Here is a 22,821-nt window from a genome sequence, read left to right as displayed (position 1 = left end):
GTGTGAACTAGGTCTGAAAGACCCTCTGTTGTCCGTACTCTCCCTATAAGAGTCTTATATAGTGCCATGATAACCCTGCAAGTTCCTATGGGACTCCCAAGTCATGTAGTCACTGTATCAACCAGGCTCTCAAGACTGTGTTAAAGGCTTTGCAGAAATCCATTAGACTGACTTTGTCTACGCAAATGGAATCTACGGAAGCCTATGCAGAGAGGCCGAGGTGAAGTTCATTCACATATTGACAGACATTGCAGTGTGCATCAACAGAGGTATACTCACACACTTAGCCTAAGCAGAGGCGACGTTTTGGAAGCATGCCAGAGAACAGTTGGTATGATGAAGAGCGTAGAGAGATGAGAGCCAGCTTCAAAGCGAGGTACTTATGGGCATAGTTTTTTCAAACGCCATCAAATGTCAAACACAGAAAAGTTTGAAAGTATGAATTGAGTTTGATTCGAACCCTTGAGCCATTTCAAACGCAACCCTAATTTTTGAGCATTTTAGCATATTAGAAATAGTTTGTAGCATTCAAGTCCAAATAACCATTGAGTAGAGCGTTTGCAAGCAAGTACCATTTTCATGACAATGTAACGTTTTGCAATTGAAGATCAATGAACATTCCGGAAGAAACCCTAAGTTTTTCAATCCAATTAGTGTCAAGTTTGAAACTCCATTTCAGACTCCAATTTCTTCAAACTTTTTCAAACTTTTGATAATCATTTCAAACGAGTTTAAATGCAACTATGCTTATGGGAGTCATCACTCGCACACACTCATGGATTGCCTTTTGATGCTTGGTGCGACGGAAGAAGGTGCGTTCCTTACTTGATTAGAGCAAGATTTTATATTAGTTATTTTTGAGCCAAGAGTCGGTTAGGTGTGGCGCTTCTTCCGTGAGCGCTCTCCCCCTCCAACCATCGCTTCTATGGAGGTTTGGATCCTCCTTGTACACAGTTCCTGGGCAGACACCTCTCCTAGACCCCCTTAACCATGCCTACACACACGTGCTTTCTTTACTGCCGAGATGGTAAAGAGGCCATTGATAGAATGAGGACCAAGAGAGCATATGATCATGATGGCTTAGTAGTAGATCGTTTTATACATGCAAGAGATGTGCTTGCAGGACTTCTAGCAATAATTTTCAACCGTGCCATGTGTGAGGGCCTACTTGATACTTAGAGTTTGTCTACTATTGTACCCATCTTCAAGTCAGGGAACCCTATGGAGTCTGGGAACTATCGCACTATCACGATTGGAGATACATTGGCTTGGTTGTAGGCATCCATTCTTGAGCAGCAGTTGGGAAGATGGGTAGAGAGAGAGAGTATACGAACAGCGGGACATGCAGGTTTCAGGATGGGTTTCTCTACACTCGATCACATTTTGACACTCAGAGCCATTAACGAGGAGGGCGGATCACATGGCAGGCAGATGTAGCTTTGTGGTTTTCCGCAAAGCATTTGACACAGGGCCTAGAGCCAAATTAATGTGGACATTACAGGAGATAAGGGTAACCACATAGTTGATTTGGGGATCATGGCTTATACAGGTTAGTAGTGGGGCATGTATGCACTCCAGAGGGGATATTTACTTTGGTTAATTCCACTATCGGGGTGATATTGGACTGCACGCTATCTCCTACGCTATTTGCTATGTATGCAGATGAGGTTTTAGACTACATTGAGAGGGACGGTGATAGAGGAGCACAGTTGGCATGGACATGGATCCCATTATTGTTATATGATGATAATATTGTGTTGATCTTTGATTGTTCGTAGGGGATGCAACGTCACTCGGATGCTTTACATGCCCATGATAGTGGATTGTATGTTAATCTTGGCCAAACCAAGATTATGGTGTTTAACACCACACCACAGTGGGTCAGCACCCACATTTACCTATGGTCATGAGCTAGTGAAGTAGACATATGCATACACCTACTCTGGGGTAGTCTTCAATGGGCCAGTGTTTTCAGTGAGGTGAGCAGCAAAGACTAGATTGATCAGATCTTATGCAACATTGGGGCATTGGGGAGGATGTGTTCGCAAGTTCAGTTCAGGAACCTTGAACAAAGCCCTGGCTTTCTAACACTCTTGGTGGCTTCAACTATGCTGTACAGAGTTCAGATATGGGGACCCTTAGTGGATCACCATGGTAGATCTGGTAGCACTGATGAATGGAGAGGCTTTGGTATCTATGCTGTCTCGATGATTAGAGCCAAGGCTTCAGTACCACATGAGATAATTCGAGCTGAGTTGACTGCACCTCCCTTGGTGGTCGAGACACTTAATAGATTAATCTTCTTCATACAGAGTTTATGGGACCTCCGGAGAGACAGATATGCCCGGCTAGCTCATGAATCCTTCCGATAGTTAGTGTTGCAAGGGGATACAGCCTGTTGGTACGAACAGATGACATCATGGTTTCGTTTACATGTTTTCAGCATGGACAGATTGCCCCCCTTCTAGTACTCTTTGGATGCACCCTCTTTGACTCTCACACGGACAAAGATCACTACACTCATCCTTCTGGACTTGATTCAGCTGGATACTAGGAGGACATGGATATAGTCGACATGGGAGCATCTTCTCCAACTCATGGAGGATGGCATTGTGACTAGGCTCTGATACATGGATACACACTTATCTCATGGGATACAGTGTGCTAGTGATCTGATATGCACATCTTTGCATTAGCTTCAGGTTGAGACTGGTAGATTTGGAGGAGTACCAACAAAATCCAAGATCTGTCACTTATGCCATTTGGAGCCAGAGACAGAGCTGCACTACATATGTCATTGCCCGGTATACTATGAGATAGGTAGCCGCTTTCATTACTTGTTCAGAGAGGGTTTTGGACCACTTGCTAGAATCATGAGCTACTCGGACGAGAGATGTCTTGGACTGTTTTTACTAGAGTTGCGTAGACACAAAGAGAGCCTGTTGAGGAGATCAAAGGAGAGCCACACTCACAGGCAGATTACAGATTTCTTTAGATTGGCCACTGGGCAGCTTGAGGAGCAGCTCTCACAGTAAAGCTCAGATCTCACCTGCATGAGAGGCGCGTTAATTGATCCAAATGTCCACGATTGCAACAGAGGATCCAGACTATTCTAGCTCGGCATGGGAGACACCCAGTCACATGGAGGATACTGATGAGATCCCCCTATGACCGATGATGGATATCCTATGACTTGATGGCCACACATTATCCACTCACCTCAGTGGAGATTGTATCACTCATTGTATCAGCTATTACTCATACCCTATGCAGTTCTAGTTAGTTGCTTAGCTCACTTCCAATTGTTTAGGATGTTACAATATCTTTTTTGGTACCATTTAGTCTTTCCTTTTTGGCACTCAGACACTGTATCAGATTCATCACTTCGTAACTTTTTGGTCTCATAGGTCACTTTGGCTCCTGGGCCATCTCCCTCAGCAAGGTCAGTGTATGTCACTTGTAACAAGTTTAATTTCAGCACTGGTTCTTTTTTTGGGTACCCAGAGAACACACACATGTACACTGTTTTGTCTCATAGGCTGACCTTGGCCTTTAGTAGACGTTAAAAAAGCTTTCTTTCTTTTCCTCTCCCCTCATCAAATGTTTGTGAGAGTATGCTATTTTCTACACATATTTGACCAAAAAACACCTGGGGCTGTGTTAGCAACACTCTTTTGTCATCAGTCTTGCTCTGTATATTGCAGCGTTTTATAACTTTCTTGCTTGCATGCACAAGAATGTATATAGTTGCTCAGAATAAGAGCAGTTTGTTTCTCGTGGTGCAGTGTTAGCTGCACTCTTTTGTCATTACTATTGCTCTGTTTATTTGTAGCTTTTTACTTCCAGACACAAACTGATTAGGACAAGGTATATAGCTGCTTATTATAAAGCGCTTTGTTTCAGGTGTGGGCTCGTGGTGGACCAACTATCGGAGTGTCTCTGAGATTTGGAAGCTCTAATGACACAATTGTCTCGGTGGAGAACCCAGTGGGCCTTATTGAAGCTAATTTTCCAGGCTATGCTGTAATCTTCTTTCATTTACATCTTGCTGTGTTATGGACTGTGTTTTCTTCAGCTGGTGTCTCGTTTAAAAACTTACCCTTTGCGTGGTTTGTAACAGTCTATTCATGTGCAAGCGGTCATGAATGATGGAACAGTAGTATGCGCAGCTACATTAGATGTTCGCATTCAAGTCCCCTTGTCAATGCATTTGAATGTGAGAGGGGGACAGCTTGCCCTTGGTCAGAAAATGTCTCTTTTTCCAACTGGAGCTCAGGTTTGTGCTGAACGTGACTAAGTTCTGTGTAATCTCTGCTAAGCAACAAACTTGTAGCAGGCAGGTCTTCTTGCATGATCTCACCTTTGTTTATGATGAACGAGTGCAACAAAACACTGATTGCTTGCAAGTAAGCATACTCATGTACAAGCGTGCATTTATTCAAGTGCACTCAAAGTCCAAACAAATAAAATTAAAATTTTAACCAAACCTTAACCAAATAAAATTTAAACCGTAACCAAAATTAGACAACACGTAGCTTGAGCAGAGAAGATATTAGTGGAAAAGATGGAACCTTATTTCAGTTGGTGAATTGATTCTGTCAAGGATGCAGCAATGCGTTTTGCTGGAGGAAATGTATTTCCCCATATGCATGCCTCTAGAATGTTATTTGGGGAAGGGATCCATTGACATGAAGACAGCCACATTGACATGGCTTAGGGTGCATTTTATGGTCCAATATTTTTCCAGTTTCTGATTTTTTGACTTGGTATATTATCTTGCGATGTATGGAAATGAGACTCCGTGTAGGGACAAATGGGATACAAATTGCACTCGCGAGGTGTGCTAGATGTACCTACTATTATGGGTCTCTGTAACTTTGAGGTATGAATGGAACGAAAGTGTGACACTTGTAAGAAGCAAGTACAAATCTTCTTTTTTTTCCCAAGAAAAAGATCCTTCCATTAGTTCAGAAAACTGCCCTATGGGCTACAATTCGCTCCTGCTAGAGAGGCTACATCAACATGTGGGGAGACTTTCCCAATGAAAAAGCAAGATATGTACAAAGATGGCTAAATCAGGAGATTTGAGGAGGAAACAACTACACTGGTGGATGGTACTGCCATCTAGGCGCACCATGGATCATGGTGAAGAAGGGCCCTGGACGCCAAAGTCGCAAGAAGGCCTCTCGGCGCTCTTGCATGCGGTCTGAACTGGCTTGGCGTCTCTCAAACTGGTCTTTGAGTGTGTGGGTCAGCTCTAACCAAATATCATAGATAGTCTCTGTTGGTGGGACAGGTCGAGCCTCGAAGATGCGGAAGCAGCGGGCTCGCCAGATGAACCATAGTAGGAGGCTGCAGATGAGCTCCCAACACTGCTCTCTGTCTCTGTTCCACTCCCGAGGGACCAACTTGGTGGCTGGCTGGAGTGTAGGCCGGCCCTCCTGTATCACAATCATCCTGCTTACTGAAGCCATCTGAAAACGAAGTGTTGGGTTGTCACGGGGACGTAACAGCTGTTAAGTATGTCACGAGGACGTGGCAACTCCTAACCTTAGTTGTTGGTTTCTTTCCAATGTTTTTTGTTTTATTTTTGAGACCTTCTTTTTGAAGTAGCAAACGGTTGGACATTGTATGGCCAATGTGAATGGTAGTTTCACTTGTAGACGGGAAGTGGTCGGCATTGGAATTCATATAGTAAGAGGATGTCTAGGCTAAGTACAGATCATGTAGGTCCCTCCGTCGCACCTAGCAAGTTGGTGAATACTAGGAAGTGAACTCAATAAAGGCATAAAGTCAAGGTGGCACTACCAACAAAAAGTATCCGACAGTTGGGCCACGTTGCACTTTTGGATGCGGTCCCAATGAGGATAGATGGTCAGATGACCAGTGGGAGCCCAACGGAATCATTTCCTAAAATTTAGGGAACTGCTATTTTGGGCCGTGAAATTTGTTCACGTCTTACCTCCGGTATGACTAGGGGAACATTTTACAACTCTGCCGCGAAGTCAACCGAGCAACCATTCGGGAGATTTTTAGGCGGCAAACCCGAAACGGGAAAATGCTTGTAGATGCGCCAACTGGCAGATTTTCATGGACTTGCCTCTCAAAGAAAAATGGGCGCTGAATTTTAAGTTGAGAGGAGCCTCATTTTGGTATTTGCCACAGGTTAAGAGCTATGGAGTGCTTCCTTTCCCTCTATGTACAATGTGGTGCCAGGAGTGATGGCCTGCACGCTACACACTGCTCCTCTCTCCCTTACGTGTAGTTATGTGAAGCCCCACAAGTGGGCTTTTCATTTGACTGGTGTACAATTGTGTGGGTTCATGCGCGATTGCCGAGGCAAGAGCCTCTTGCACCGGTACTGGGTTAGCTAGTGGCTAATCCCCGGAGGTATTGGTGAATTCGGAGAGGTTTGACGTGAGAAATCTTGTCGGATTCAAAGGGCAAGTAGCCCTACAAGTGCGGGGAGCTCGAGGTCTTGCTACAGATGTGACTGGCACGCGAAACGGAGCCCAAAACAGGGAATGGCAGCTTGTTGTGTATTTTTGCAGGTTTAGGGTTTCGGCCCGAAACGGTCCCTAATACCCCCAGGAGGTTCGAGGACGTGAGGGGACCGTTGTAGAGGTGATCTGGCGCATTTTCGAGGATGCAAGGGGACCGCTGTAGAGGTGCTTTGGCTCTTCCGAGCCGTGTGTGTACTTAAGTGTTAATTTCTGTCACATGTTTCCTTTGCCCGTTCTCTCTGTGTGTGTCTAAAGTAAAGAATTTCGGGTGAAAGCCAACGCCTACCGCCCTACGGGCCGGTTTCAAGCTTCCGTTGCCGGGACATCAATCACTTTTTCCTCAAAGAGTGAGCCTCGATTATTTTGGGTTAAGACACAGAGTGCAGGAACGCGGGATTACACTATGGCCGACAAAGGGAAGGGCATTATGGAAGAGGGTTTCTCTTCAAAGGACAGACAGGAAATCCCTATGGTTTTCGAGATTGGCGAGAGCTCACGGCCACATCAGTCTGTACCTCCTGTTAATGTGAATGTCCCTCCAATAGTACAGGGCTTTATGACTGGGCAACTTGAGGATGATGCGTTCAAGAATCAATTAGTTGCTGTGGTGAATGTCTTTTCGCAGCTGGTGCAGAATCCAAGGTTTATGGAGTTCTTGCAAGCGTCACCAGTGCAACAACAAAACAGGCAACCTACACGGCGTACGGAGCTTGTTAGGCTCAAGCCCAAGTACTTAATGTGACTCAGCAGGATAGGGAACACTCGCATGTTGCGGAGTCAGGGGCTTCCAAACAGGTTCCTCCCGTGCTTGAACAGGTGGCTGTTCCACAAGTTATGCCAGTTTAGCCTGTCACCTTTTAGAGCCGCATGCTGGCTTGAATGGACAGGGAACTGGATACTAGGCAATGCACCTTGTTTTTCCACCACCCACGGTACATCCTGGGTATTTCGGGGTTGGATCAATGTTCCAAAGTATGGCTGGTTATGCGCCTGGAAGTCAGCCCTACATGCCAGGAACAGTGTTTGGGGGTATGCAAGGTATCATGCCAAACCCCATGTATGGTAGTATCGGCATGCAGCAGGGTTTTTAGTGCAACTAGAGCCGGTTTGGGGTGCCACAGGGTCATTTTGGCATGGCTGGTTTTTCTGGACAGCTGCCAGATATCGCACCACTGGCGCAAAATGTGAATGGCCAAGATGTGCCGATCATGCCTACTACAGTGTCCATGTTGCAGACCATTCCTTATGGGGGCACTGGAGAAGCCGAAAGCTTGCAAAGAAGGTGGTGCTGCTGTGAAGTTTAGCTCTTTCAGTGGTTTCGAGGATAAAGCAAAGGCTCTCACTTTCCTCCAGCAGTTTGATACAGCTTATGTAGGAGGGAATTTTACAGAGGCCTCGAAAGTCAGGAAAGCTGTCACTTTCTTAAAAGACAATGCGCTTACAAGGTGGACAACATTGTTAATGCAAGGACAGGCACCCGCCACTTGGGTTTACTTCAAGCAAATGTTTGCGTCTGCTTGGCTGTCAAATGAATTTGAAGCCAACGTCATGACAGATTGGCACCAGCTTGTTGGAGTACAATAGGAGGTTTTGTAAAGCATTACTCTCAGTGACCTCCTACAGATTTGTGCCATTGACAGAGCAGATAGAGAAGTATTGTTGTAGGCTGGCTAAAGGGCTTCGTGATTACTGTACCAAGAACAGAGTGGCTACCCTCACTCAGCTGATGGAAGTTGCGAACACTGGTCTTGCCTTGTTGAGAGGAGAGGACAGTGGGTTTCCGAGCAACGACAAAGGAGGGCAGCAAAAGAAAAATTCAGCGAAGAAACCCTTTGTGGAAACGGCTCGTGATGCGTCACAGGGTTAGAAAAGGCCACCAAGGACAAGGATTCAGCCGGGACTTCTGTAGCGCAGGCAAAGAAACAGAAAAGGAAGCCTTTTGTGCGCAAGTCGCTCGAGGAAAAGAAGGTCCTAATGGCTGAAAATAAATGCTTTATATGCGAGTAGCCTGGTCACTTTGCTACCAATTGTCCACAAAGGAAAAGACTAGCTGACTCAGATGATAAAGAAGACCAGAAAGGCAAGAAGCTTAAACCCACGGCAGGTTTGGTGCCAGACGTGGTGGGTGACAGGCCCAATTTAGATGCCAGTGAGTTATGCAGGACATGGGGTAAAGTTAGGGATCAGACGACACTCATCTTCTTTGATCCAGGTGCCAAAGCCAACTTTATCTCACCAAAGTTAGCTTTGAAGCTGGACATCAGAGCTGAAGAGATGGGGTACACAGCACAGGCAGGTTTGGCATGTCCTGGCCACTCAGAGTGTGTTTACTCCCATCATTGGAAAGCTGCGTCTGCATATTCAGTCGTATGTGGACACAGAAGAGTTCTACATCATGCCGCTGGAAGGATGTGATGCCTTGCTGGGATCCCGTGGATGTTCCGAGTGCATGGAGTCTTGGATGCCTACAACAAAAAGATCACTGTACAACATAGGGGAAAAACTCACATCTTGGATGTAAAGCATTTCTGGTAATCATTGATGTTGGCACTGCTATAGTAACCTACGGGTAGGTCAAAAATCAACCTTCAAGAAAAATTTTCAAAGTTTGACAAAAAAACAACTTATTATCTCCCTAGTGATATAAAAAGTGCAGATTCTATCATGTAGATAATAAGCGCTTTTTTTTTTGTAGGCTTGAAATTGAATTTTGTTTACATGGATATTTGTCTGGTGGTGAAGGCACAAGTGATTCTAATTTCATTTGGGGACAAAATTGGGCTGAAACAACTAGGTTGAGGAGTTATTAGAGAAGGGGTTAATTCAGCCTAGTTCTTCACCCTTTTGCTCCCCAGTGCTCCTAGTGCAGAAGAAGGATGGCTCATGGCGCTTGTGTATTGATTACCGTGCGTTGAATAAGAATACCATCAAGAATAGGTTTCCTATTCCTAGAATTGATGATATTCTCGATCGTTTAGAGGGTGCTGCAATTTTCACCAGGATAGACCTTAAGAGTGGGTACCATCAGATTCGTATAAGGCCAGAGGATGTGAACAAGACTGCATTTAGAACGACATTTGGTCTTTATGAGTTTCTAGTGATGCCGTTTGGGCTAACAAATGCTCCTGCCACGTTCAACAGAATGATGGACCGGATTTTCCGCTCGCATCAACAAATTGTTGGGATGTTCTTTGATGACATGATAGTGTATTCGAAGAATGAAGAGGAGCATAGGCGTCAATTGACCATTGTATTCGAAGAGCTGCGCAATCACAGGTTACCTGTCAATCCTAAGAAAAGTGAATTCTTCCTCGAAGAGATCCACTTTCTTGGCCACATAGTCTCCAAGGATGGTGTCAGAATGGATCCCGCAAAGGTCGAAGCTATTAAGACATGGCCACACTTGAAGACTGTGCATGATGTCAGAAGCTTCTTGGGATTGTGTTCCTACCATAGTTTTTACGCGTCCGATTGCCCAATCGAGCTTCCTCACGCGTGCGCGCATGGTTGCCGCATGGTTCCACTTTTCGGACGCGAGCAAGGCATTTTTGATGCGCTGGCAAAACAACCCCCAATTTGTCAAATGTGGCCCTAAACGCCTCTGCGCGAATTGTTAAAAACCTGCAGCCATCCCGTTTCTGCACAGAGAGCCCCCATCAAAGCTTGAGAGCCGAGAGGACTCAAGACCGCGAGCCGGGAGCCCTACCCAGTGCCCACACACTCTCCCGCGCGCGGCTGATTCTTCACCTACGTCGTCCGTTACTCGTGAGGCCTCCACTTTGTCAAGGTTTGCAACTTTGCAGTGTGCAGTGCCTTGCAAGTTTGCAGAATCCATATGAGCCGAGTGAAGCGTCCCGAATGGCAGTATGTAGAACAATTGAAGCCTCAAAAGAAAGGGCAATTTACATGTAAATGCAAGTATTGTGGGCATACTTGGGACGGCAGTCCCTCCCGTATTCGTGCACATTTATTGTCCCTCTCTGGCTATGGTGTAGGCCCATGTGGACTAGTGCCAGAGGACGTCAAAGAGGTGGTCACAAGATTGCATGTAGATGTATAGAATGATGGGAAGGACCCAAATGCATTTGTAGATGCCTTGGTGGATGATTTGGGAGCTAATGCCTCTGCCTCAGGCTCAATGAGTACACATGCATCAGGGAGTGCTCATGTAAGTGCCACTGGGACTTCGGCTTTCGAATCAAATGTGGGGTCCTCGAGCAAGAAGAGGAAGGTTGCACAAGGGCCCTTGGCAAGTGCATTTAGCTTGCAAGCACGCAAGCAAGCAGATCAAGCCTTGCGCATGTTTTTTTATGTAGAAGACAAGTCCTTTCTTTTTGAAAATGGTCAAGGCAATTGGACAAGTTGGTCCATCTTATGTGCCTCCCACATACAATGCTTTGCGCACCACAGAGTTAAATGATGAGGTCAAATGCATTGGTCATGAGATCATGGGTGTGCGCGAGAAATGGAAAAAACATGGATGCACAATTGTATGTGATGGATGGTCTGACACTAGACGTAGGTTTATCATTAACTTTCTTGCATGCTCTATACATGGTTCTGTGTTTTTGAAATCTGTGGACACATCTGGGGAGACAAAGATATCAGAATTTATTTTCAAGCAGCTTAAGGATGTTGTGCAGGTATGCATGGACAATGCAACTAATTGTGTTGGGGCCGGGCAAATGGTGGAAGAGAAATGGAAACACATTTTTTTCACGAGGTGTGCATGCCATTGCTTGGACCTCTTGTTTGAGGATATTGGGAAGCTCCCTTGGATTGCAAAAATTCTTGAAGATGCAACAAAGGTTGTCACATTTATCACAAGGAAGTCCACTATCTTGGCATTGTTTCAAATGCTTAGCAAGAAGGAATTGTTGAAGCCATCGGCCACTCGATTTGCCTACTACTTCATCATGTTGGCTAGTCTTGTGGATGAGAGATGTATGCAAGGTGTGCGTAGGCTTATGATTGATGCAAAATTTGTGAAAATGAAGGCATCCAGGACTGCAAAGGCCATAGTGGTCTCGGACATTGTGTTTAATGCATCCTTTTGGCAAGAGGCCAAGTTGATTTTGAAGGTTTGTGCTCCCATCTTGAAGATACTTCGTTTGGTTGATAGGGAAGGAGCCACCATGGGGCTTGTGTATGAGCTTACGGATCGCATGGTTGAGCAAATTCAAAACATGCAAGGTATTGATGCGGCAAGGATGCAAGAGATCAAGGACCTATGCGTTGATAGATGGAATATGATACACACACCATTGCATGCTGTGGGATACTTGTTGCATCCTATGTGGCGAGGAAGAGGGCAATTCAATGACAGTGAGGTTCATGACGGGTAGATGACATTTTTGGACAGGTATACCAAGGGTGATTTGACCATGCAGGGTACCCTCATTGATGAGTTGGACACTTTCCTCACTGAAAGAAAGTCATTTGCTCATCCTATTGCAAAGGATCCAAAGAGAATGCAAGAGGGTGTAAAATGGTGGGAGACTTTTGGGGCTTGCACGCCCACATTGCAGACTCTTGCACTTAAGGTGCTTTCTCAAGGGACATGTGCCTCTCCATGTGAGAGAAATTGGAGCACCTTCTCTCTCATTCACACCAAGAGAAGAAATAGGTTACTTCCTGCTCATACCGAGAAGCTTGTCTACATACACACCAACTTGAGGCTCTTATGCAAGATCAAAGAGCGCGGCTATGAGAGAATGGAGGTGACATTGGAGATGCTTAACAAAGAGAAGGATGAGGAGCGCTTGCTTGAGTTGTAGGAGATTCAAGAGGCTATTGCACAGAGCACTGCTGATGTTATGGAGTCTCTTCCGATTAGCATGCCCAATGATATTGGGACTTCATGCTCCGTTGCTGAGGATGAGGCTTGGGATGAGGATGAGGATGAGGATGAGGATGATGAGGGTGATGATGAGGAGGTGGCCTTTGATGAGAGTTAGAGCTCATTGCATTTTGCTCTAGCCTCGGTTCTGACTCCTCTTAGCTCTACTTATGTTTTGGATTCACTATTTAGCATCGAGCGGCTGGACTCCACCCTCTAGGCTCTATTTATGTTTTGTCATTTGAATTTTGGAGTACTCAGTACACAGTCTTGTTGGTTTTGGAGGCTCCATATTTTGCCATCTAGTATGATCATGATTCATTGATCAATCATCATTTCATGTATCTATTGATCAGAGATCTTGATCTGTTTCTCGGCTCCCGACTCCTTGATTTAGCTAGATTCTACATTTTCTATGATATTTTAATGCATTATGTGGCTTTGGGCTACTCTCTAGAGTCTAGTGTTTTAATTTTAATTGCTATTTGTTATGAGATATATATATATACACTAATTTTTTAGTGCCGTATGGTATTCCACGTATGGAATCGTCGGGGGGTCTGAATCGGGCTTCCATACCCGCCCGAGTGAGACACATGGTTGCCGCATGAAAAAACTATGGTTCCTACTATAAAAGGTTTATCAGAAATTTTGCAGAGAGAGCCTCGCCTCTTCACGCTTTGCAAAAGAGAGAGGTCACTTTCAGATGGACCCTAAAAGAGATTTCAGCTTTTAGTCTCTTAAAGGAAAAGTTGACTTCAGATTCAGTAATTGTTTTGCCAGATCTCAGGAAGTCATTGTGGTCCAGTGTGACGTGTGTGGTAGTAGCATCGGAGCAGTGCTAATGCAAGACGGACGGGTAGTAGCTTATGAAAGCCGAATTTTGCAAGGGCCAGAGAGGACTATGCAAGTCTATGAGAAAGAGCTCTTGGCGGTGATTCATGCGCTTTCTAGCTGGAAGCACTACCTGTTGGTGCTGATTTTGTTGTCCTTAGATCGTCAGACCTTGCGATACTTCTTGACAGAGTCAAAGTTGTCCGAAAAGCATATGCGATAGGCAAACATTCTTTCTATGTTCCACTTCCAGATTATGCATGTGGAAGACAAGAAGAATGTTGTGGCTGATGCGTTATCAAGGAAGCCACAAATTTTAGTTGTGTCAATTTCTTATCATCATGAGTTAGATGACATGAAGGAACAATATATTGTTGATGAAGATTTTGCAAGGATCTTTGAATAGCTACAAGAGGGGCAACATCATGAGCACTACCTCCTCAGAGATGGTTTTATGATGATGCATGACAGACTTTGTGTCACAAGGCCACTGCGACATAAGGTCATGGAAGAGAGTCCCACCATATGCAGGGCATCGTGGAATTGATGCGAGAGTTAAAGCGGTAGAGACATTCTTTTATTGGCCTACCTTGAGGAGAGATGTAGATGCCTTAGTGCGAGCATGCTTAATTTGCCAAAAGGTCAAGTTTGACAGGCAAAAGGCACCAGGGTTGTTACAACCATTGCCGATTCCGGATAAGCCATGGGCAAGCATTGCTATGGACTTTATCTTTGATCTTCCAAGAACGCCAACAGGCAATTATGGTATATGGACCATTATCTGCAGGTTCAACAAGCAGGCTTTTATCCCGTCAGGAAGAAGATAAATCTGATCAGATGGCACGCTTATTCATGTACAATGTGTTTAAGTACCATGGTATGCCACAATCGATTGTCAGTGATCGTGATCCTTGCATGTCCAGTTTGTTCTGGAGAGGATTGTTTGAGAACATGGGCACTACGCTCAAGTTCTCGTCTTCGTTTCATCCACAAACTGATGGACAATCAGAAGAGGCTAATTCTACTGTCTTAGATCTGTTGAAATGCTATGTGTCAGATAATAAAGACAAGTGGGAACAGTATTTGCCTATGCTTAAGTATGCACACAATAATACGGTGCATTCATCTACTGGGAAAGCACCTTTTGAAATTGTTGAAGGCGGCAAGAAGGTTCCTCCCATTTTGCATACGAAGAACAAGATCTTTGAGGCAGATCGATATGTTGTGAACATGGATGAAATGTATAAGAAAATTAAAGTTGCCTTGGAGAAGACTCAGGCAAAACAGAAAAAGGCTGTTGATCGTCACCGTCGTGAATTGCTGTTATCACTTGGTGATTGGGTTCTGTTAAGGTTCGAAAAGGCAAGGTTAAAGAAATTGAAGGGCAAGGAACGGATGTTTCCTAAGCTCAGTATGCGTTACTATGGACCTTTTCAAGTGCTTTACATGATCAGCGAAGTGGCTTACATGCTGGAATGGCCTGATGCATGGAAGATTCTTAATGCGTTTCATGTGAGTCTTCTAAGACCCTTCGTGGGTGATGTGCCAGAAGATATGCCAGATGAGGATCAGCCAGAAGTTGAGGAACTTGATGAGATCCTAGTACCTGAGCAAGTTTTGGCACATAAGGACAGAAAAGTTAAAGGACAGGTTGCAAGACGTTATTTGGTGAAGTTCAAGAACTATCCGCCTATGGATGCAAAGTGGATGGAAGAGCATGAACTGTCAGAGTCACCAAATGTATTGTCGCTTTACCTTGAAGCCTTTGGGTTACAACCTACCTATGCCCCAACCCAACGTGTGCAAAGGAGGGGTAATGATAGAGCTAGTACATCAAATGTACATATGAATTGAGTGTAATAGATGGAAATGACAAAAGTATGAAGGTCTCATTAAGTCATTTGTATCTATGTGTTACGACCTTTCTTGCGGATACATGTGATGATAAAAGAGTGTCAATAGCACAAGAGCATCAGTGGCGTGTATTTATGGTATGCAATCGAGGACGTTTGCGATTTCAAGAAGGGGGTATGTCACGGACACGTGGCAACTGTTAACTATGTCACGAGGACGTGGCAACTGCTAACCTTAGTTGTTGGTTTCTTTCCAATGATTTTTGTCTTATTTTTGAAACCCTGTTTTTGAAGTAGCAAACGGTCGGACATTGTATGGCCAATGTGAACGGTAGTTTCACTCGTAGACGGGAAGTGGTCGGCATTGGAATTCGTATAGTAAGAGGATGTCTAGGCTCAGTGCAAGATCATGTAGGTCCCCCCGTCGCACTTAGGAAGTTGGTGGATACTAGGAAGTGAACTCAATAAAGGCATAATGTCAAGGTGGGACTACCAACAGAAAGTATCCGACAGTTGGGTCACATTGCATTTTTGGATGCGGTCCCAATGAGGATAGATGGTCAGATGACCATTGGGAGCCTAACGGAATCATTTCCTAAGATTTAGGGAACTGCTATTTTGGGCTGTGAAATTTTTTCGCGTCATTACCTCCGGTGTGACTAGGGGAACATTTTACAACTCTGCCGCGAAGTCCACCAAGCAACCAGTCGGGAGATTTTTAGGCGGCAAACCCGAAATGGGAAAATGCTTGTAAATGCGCCAAGTGGCAGATTTTCATGGACTTGCCTCCTACAGAAAAATGGGGGCTCAATTTTAAGTTGAGAGGAGCCTCATTTTGGTATTTGCCACAGGTTAAGAGCTATGGAGTGCTTCCTTTCCCTCTATGTACAGTATGGTGCCAGGAATGATGCCTTGCACGTTACACACTTCTCTCTCTCTCTCTCCCTTACGTGCAGTTATGTGAAGCCCCACAAGAGGGCTTTTCATTTGATTGATGTACAGTTGTGTGGGTTCCTGAGCGATTGCCGAGGCAAGAGCGTCTTGCACAGGTACTGGGTTAGCTAGTGGCTTAATCACCCGCAGGTACAGGTGAATTCGGAGAGGTTTCACGTGAGAAATCTTGTCGGATTCAAAGGGCAAGTAGCCCTACAGGTGCGGGAGCTCAAGATCTTGCTACATATGCGACCGGCACGTGAAACGGAGCCCAAAACAGGGAATTATAGCTTGCTGTGTATTTTTGCAGGTTTAGGGTTTCGGCCCTAAATGGTCCCTAATATATCCAGGAGGTTCGGTGACGCGAGGGGACCGCTGTAGAGGTGATCTGGTGCATTTTCGTTGCAGAAAACAGAGAATTCAGCGTGCTGCAGATTCTCGCCAGGTTTTGTTAAGTGTCCGTATGCGTCGGGAAAGTCATCTATTGCGTGGGGATAGTGACTATGAAGCGTCCTAGTATAGTTATGCTTCCGGAATCGGTCCAGAACAGGTGTTTCTCAGCCTGGATTATGCGGGGCAGCTCGTAGGAGATCACGAGTTTTTTTCCGTGTGTTAAAGAATAAAGGAGTACCGAAAGGGGCGCCAATTTTGGGGCCTACAGGTTGTCGGTGCCTGCTCGGAGCATTCTAGCTTCCGAGCCGTGTGTGTACTAAAGTGTTAATTCCTGTCACAGGTTTCCTTTGCCCGTTCTCTCTGTGTGTGTCTAAAGTAAAGAATTTCGGGTGAAAGCCAACGTCTACCGCCCTACGGGCTGGTTTCATGGGCACGTGAGTGTGGACCAAGCTGCAACACCCCAAGTGTACTGGCTGGCTGTAGAAAGTGCGGGCATCAGTCGAAGAATTTGAGCCAGACCTGCTGTGCCATAGTGCAGTCCCATAGGCAGTGCTGCGCGGTCTCGAGTGGGTGGTCACATGCGGCCCATACTGCCGGGACGCCACTGTGCAACAACCAACTCTCGGCTGCGGTAGCTTGATGTGCCACTAGCCACTAGAATTGACCCCTGAACTATTGCAGCAAAACGAGCCTCTCTCCTCGCTATCACTATGCGGGGACCAAGCGTAGCTCTGTATTGGAAAAAGGAGGTCCGTGGGTGATTGGTTGGCGTGAAGGGATCCCACCAAAACCACTCCCTTGGGTCCCCACTATACATGGACCAAGGAGCAGCTTTCCCAAGCACAGCCTCTAGTGCGCTTATTCAAAGATCTGTCGGTATGACACAAGTCCTCCCACTGATGCCCACAACTTTGATCCTTTCAAAGCAGCACTCAGCCACCTCTAGTGCCTTGTTAGTGACTCTGTGGAGGCAACGCTCCCTTTGAACCTTTAAGAAATTGCAGGAACCTATGCCGGAACAAGCCCTAAGTGAGATGAGGACCTCGAGGCGCGTGAAGACCTCCATTTGGCAGGGAGCTGCCGACTCCAAAGGGGTGTACCACTGTGCACGTAAACCCCCTCAAGACTCGCAACTATCAAGAAGTGCTCTAAACTGTAGCTTGTCCCCAAAGGAACGGGCTGGACCCTTTGGCATGGACCCCAAGAAACATGAGGTCTGCTACCAACCATGTGGCCTCGTTGTGTGCTGACCATAGGGTTTCAAACGAGTGATTGCCTCAATCGCTCCTCAATGCATGTGGGGTGATGCTGCTCAAGGTGTAATGGAGTTGGCTTATTTAACTTGAGAGTAGCGGAAATTAATGAGAGTACTTTTGAGAAATGAGTTTGTGAGCATAGCGGGTGAACGTAATTGAAGATAGCAACATAATCATAGCAATTAGTTAACTTGGCACGAACAATACTTTTGCAAGAGAGAGAATTTAGAGAACATGACAATAGTTGAGGACCGGATTTATGTGGAGCCGGTCCCCCCTCCAATAGGCATTTGTATTATGATTTCTCCCATTAAGAGAGACTTGTTACAATACAATCTTTGTGTTCCTTGTGACCTAGGTGATGGAATGAAGATGGAAAGCTTCATGCATCACAAACATAACATAAACTTCAAGAAAGCTTTAACTATCCCAAGCCCCAGTCCCAAGACCTCAAACACCTTCGAAGGTGGAGAGAGCTAGCAGGGAATGAGGGTAGAGAAGAGGAAGAAGAAGCAGTTCATAGGAGAAAGAATTAGTTCCTCACTTATCATACTCTTGTTGTTAGCATACATAATAGCATAGTAATGAAGATGGAGAAGATGGCAAGCTTAAGCATTGAAGCATGGCTCTTGGTTGGATTTGCACTCCATTGCCAAGAGTGGTGGTGTAGGCTCTCAACCTCTACTTGCTTGGAGAAGGAGAGGGAGCTCTTCCACTTTGCACATTGCATAATGAGAGTGTGTGTGTGTGTGTGTGTGTGTGTGAGTATACCCCCTAAGAAACCCCTAGCTTGCTTTGGTCGACCCTCCCTTGTAGCTCATGCTTGATGCTCATTGGACCCCTCCAGGCCTAGCGAATCATAAGCAGGAGTCATACCAAGCAACAAGGGTAGCCGTGAGACAAGTGTCCCCCTTTCCTCTTTGAGAGAGAGGACTTGATAAATGCAAAATCAATTAATTAAATCTCCTATATTATCATTGGACCCCTTGGGTGGCCAACCAATAGGCTTCAGGCACACCATGAGGGCAACATGAGGAGGAACTCTTTCTTTGTACCAAGTAGGCCTTGTGTGAAAGTGTGGGTGTTCTCTCTCATTCCCCCTCTTGTAGGACTCGCCCTCTCCTTGTAGGGATTGGATTTGACTTTTTGACACCTCAAGCCCCTCATGCATAGGCTCAGTTCCCACCACAAGCTTGGCCCTTAATTTAAGCTTGGGCTGGGTTCTCACCTCAAGTACAGCCCTAGCATCTCAAGCATGTCAAGCACCTCAAGCATCTCAATCACCTCAATCATCAAGCACCTCAAGCATCTCAAGCACCTTAATCATCAAGCTTCTCAAGCACCTTAGTCATCAAGCATGACAAGCAAGACAAGCACCTCGAGCTGGGTCGGGTTCCCGCCTCAAGCTCAACCCTAGCTTAGCTAAGGTCAAAGGACTTTTACACACATTATTGGAGGTCTTCAATGAAGCTAATCCTAAGGTCTTATGCTCCATTGGTTAGCCTTGGTCTTTGATCGATCATCTCTCATTTGGGCCCCTTTACTATTAGCCGCGTGTTGAGATCGATCTATAAGCACATGTCTATATCTTAACCCTTGTTCCCGTTTATTCTCCCACATTAAGTGATCAGTTTAATATGAGAAAATCATTTGGGTTGGTTAGATATTAGATTTTATGACACAGGGCCACCTCGTAGTTGCTCCCAAGATTGAAGCAGGCTCGTTGCAAAGCAATTCTCCCATCTCCTACTCAGGCCTACTCCGCACATCTCTGAGGAGAAACTTCCAAGGTGTGGAAGGGCTCTATGGGCCGCTTGTCTGTGAGACCCGTATCCGAATCTAGTGAAGCAAGAACTCCTTCCATGGCTCTTTCCTTGGAAGAAGTCTTTTGACCACTAGCTTCTTAGGAAGGGCTCTACTTTGCCGTGCATGGTTGATAATCCCCAACCCTCCTTGAGAGCAAGGTAAAGTGATGACTTGCTAGGAGACCTTGGCCCGAGCTGACGGCGAGCCTCGCCTTGACCACAAGAAGTTCCTGAACATCCGCTCCAGGTGCCTGGTGCAGGAGTTGGAAAATATCCAGCAAGACGTGATGTACCACATAGTGGCCAAAAGCACCTGGTTGACCACCACAACCGTGCCAACAAGAGAAAGTCGTGCTAAACTCCAATGTAATCATTGGGCCTTGCCTTGCACAATAATACCTCTGTCCATAATGGCTTGCTGTCATGAGTGCACAAAAGTCATACATACACCTCCCTGAATGCCTTCAGGCCCACTCGTAGAATGTGTCAACGGCGGTGAATGCGACTCTCACATAGATGATGCTTCTATAGCATAAGAATATCAATAGGTCCACCCACAAGGCATCTTTGAAGCTCCTGTCTCAAACAATCCCGATGGCGTACAAAATGTGGTCCTCTAGGGCCCTGGATATTCCATGAGACAATCCTCATGGGGTTAGTGAGAGAAGACAGATGCTACTACAACAGCCAGACGAACAATGTTCGAGGCCGGTTTGGATGGGGAGTAATCCGCATTTGAACGACCCCGAGAGAAACGAGATTGCAGCACATGCCCCGGAAAGGCCCAAGATGGCTGTGTAGTTCTCAGAGCCACGTTCTCTGCCCAAGAGTCCTCATGAGTGTATGCATAGCAAGAAGAGAACTATGCATTTGCAGAAAAGTGAACAATAATGTGTCTACAGCCTATGGCATCTGGCAAAGTTATTGTGAACTTGGCCAATGGCTAGAGGGTCTGCACCAAATCAGTGATCCCAAGGTCCCCTGTGTGATGGGAGAGCTCCAGGGCATGAGCCTGGAGCCAACTAAGTGCGGAATCCAAGGTCCAATCATGTTGGTCCCGACCACAAAGTGAAAAAGAGTATCCCAGTGGAGTGTCTAAAGAATCCATGCCGCGTGTTGCAAGAAACACGACATGGACCCAAAAACAAGCCGCCTCTAGGTCAGCATGAGGATTGCTGAGGATGCAAGTGAACGTAGCTGAAGAAGTCTTACCGTTTGCTGATGTCGAAACTTGAGAGGCCCCCTGGGATAGCCCCAAAGATGGAGGTTTCAACCAGGAGGGGAGGTTGAAGGAAGGGTTGCTCTCCTTAGCTTGCCTACTCGTAAGAAAAGAACTGCCCAAGGAGCAATGGGCCGCAAGAATGCACCCACACTTAGTAGCAAGAGGAGAGAGAAAGGGGGCGGTGGATTTTTTTTTCCAGTCAGAAGGATTGGTTTATATCAAAATTCAAGAAAGGAGGGAAGGATGTAGAAGGCGAGGACAATCCCAGCAGGCGGGAACTACCTCTTAGAAGGCCGACCAGTGGGAACAGCTACACCGGTAGTAATTCGACAGTAATTACAACAGTTTTGCAGTAACTTTGTAAGCCTAAAAAGGACTCGTTACAATGTCTCCAGGGCTTTTTTGGCTTTTGGGAGTTCTTTTAACTTTTGGCTTATGAGCTCTTGCTTCTAGACTTCGAGCTTCATAAGCTTTTGGCTTTCAACTTTGTAATCACTTACTTCTGTAATCAATCCTCAGACTTCATCCGAGCTTAAGCCTGTTGTACACTGTACTGACTATCTTTGTGTTATTGATCTAAATCTATAATACCATTTCCAGTCTTCCAGTTTGTGTCTTCCATTTCAGTACATTATTCCAGTTCAGTTCTTTGTTTCAGTCCAGTACTTAATTCCAGTCATCAACGTATCCATGGGAGGTTCATTGTACTTTGTTACATTCATTGATGACTTCTCAAGGAAAGTGTGGGTATATCCTCTTAAGGATGAAGTTTTTTCAAAATTTCAGAATTTTGTGGCATTAGTGGAGAATAAGTCTGGCAAGAAAGTCAAGTGTGCTTAAGGTTAGACAATGGTGGTGAGTATGTCACTAAAGCCTTTCAAAATTTTTGTGATTCCAAAGGCATCAAAAGAGAGTTAACTGCTCCATATAACCCTCCACAAAATGGTATTGTTGAGAAGATGAACCGTACCATACAAGAGAAGCTATGAGCATGTTGTCTAATGCAGAGTTGCCTAATGGATTTTGGGCGGAAACGTTAGCAACTGCTGTCCATCTTATCAATAGATTTTCTAACAAGGTACTTGAAGAGCTTTAATCTGGGAAGCCACCTTCTTACAAGCATCTTCGAGTCTTTGGCTATGAGGCATGAATAGTTGTTGTGGAAACATAATTCTTGAGCATCTAAGTTATATCATACATTGAATGATGGAACATCTTGTTTTTGGAAGAAGGTAGGTTATGGTTGCACGTGATTTGGTTTGAAAGATTTAGCCATTTTACTTCTTGTAAACCAGCAAATACAAATGCTTCAGATTGAGCTCAAGCCTAAGATGGAGCTCAAAGAGGTCACGTCTTGGGTATAGTGAATTTCTGTCACACGTCCATAGGTTTCAAAGATTTAGCCTATTTTGTTGCTTTGAAGAAGCAAACCTAAGTATCTTAAATTGTAGTGCAGGAATTTAGTTTGGGTGGTAAACTATTTGTTAGTTAACTTCTTGGATCTTTGTTTGATAAAAAAATTTAAAGTGTTCGCTTTTGGGTCAGTCACGTACCTGTAGGAAGAAACATCATACTAGGGAGTAAGATGGAATTATTTAGGCTCTTTTTGTTTGAAGTCTCATTTAATTATTACTATTGATTAAGTAATCCTATTTAATTCTGACCCAGTATCACTTCTTGGTGATACATTTTGGCTTGCATGAAGACCCTTCAACTCTGGGATTTTTATCATTTGTTTTACATTGTTTATGTAAGCTGAGCAAGTGTGTAGCAGGGCTACAATGTCAATGGCACAGGACTGGCAGTTAGTTACAGTTGGCCAGGAGTTCACACTAGACGACTCTTGCCGGGGCAGTGACACATGGCAAGTGATACGGATGGTGGTCTAGTGGACACTGTGGCCAGATCACCACCACCTGAGTTTGGAGATAGGCTTAGCTGGATTGGGATATCTGCTAGCCGTTGGTGACTCTTTAGGAGATACACGTGTGATTGGTTCCGGTGTTTGGAGATATCATCATCATCCACTTTGTATGATCGAGCATCTTGAGTCTTGAGTCTTGAGCCCATGCACCGCACATTTGCACCCTCCTTGCACATTGGAGCCTCGACGTTCCCAGTGTACCCTTGAGTCCTGGGCTTGGAGTTGAGTGTGCTGCCAGCCAGAGTCTGTATGGTTCTAT

At 45.3% G+C, this 22,821-nt stretch overlaps 1 protein-coding gene across 3 annotated transcripts in view; it reads left to right on the top strand.

Annotated features, from left to right (window-relative positions):
* Positions 1 to 22,821, top strand: part of EMB3012 (embryo defective 3012) — a 244,472-nt gene that overhangs the window by 100,929 nt on the left and 120,722 nt on the right. For all 3 annotated transcript variants that reach the window (XR_015187309.1, XM_086507191.1, XM_086507190.1), the window contains exons 20-21: positions 3,904 to 4,023; positions 4,121 to 4,276. Coding sequence is in view for 2 of the 3 variants with exons in the window: in XM_086507191.1 (XP_086363317.1) it covers positions 3,904 to 4,023; positions 4,121 to 4,276 (276 nt within the window). In the remaining variant the exon portion in view is untranslated. The remainder of the gene's footprint in view (positions 1 to 3,903; positions 4,024 to 4,120; positions 4,277 to 22,821) is intronic.

The sequence above is a fragment of the Adiantum capillus-veneris genome, chromosome 30 (assembly GCF_014529385.1).
Source record: "Adiantum capillus-veneris isolate H3 chromosome 30, ASM1452938v2, whole genome shotgun sequence".
Classification (NCBI taxonomy): Eukaryota; Viridiplantae; Streptophyta; class Polypodiopsida; order Polypodiales; family Pteridaceae; genus Adiantum; species Adiantum capillus-veneris.
This window is presented reverse-complemented; position numbering and strand designations above follow the sequence as displayed.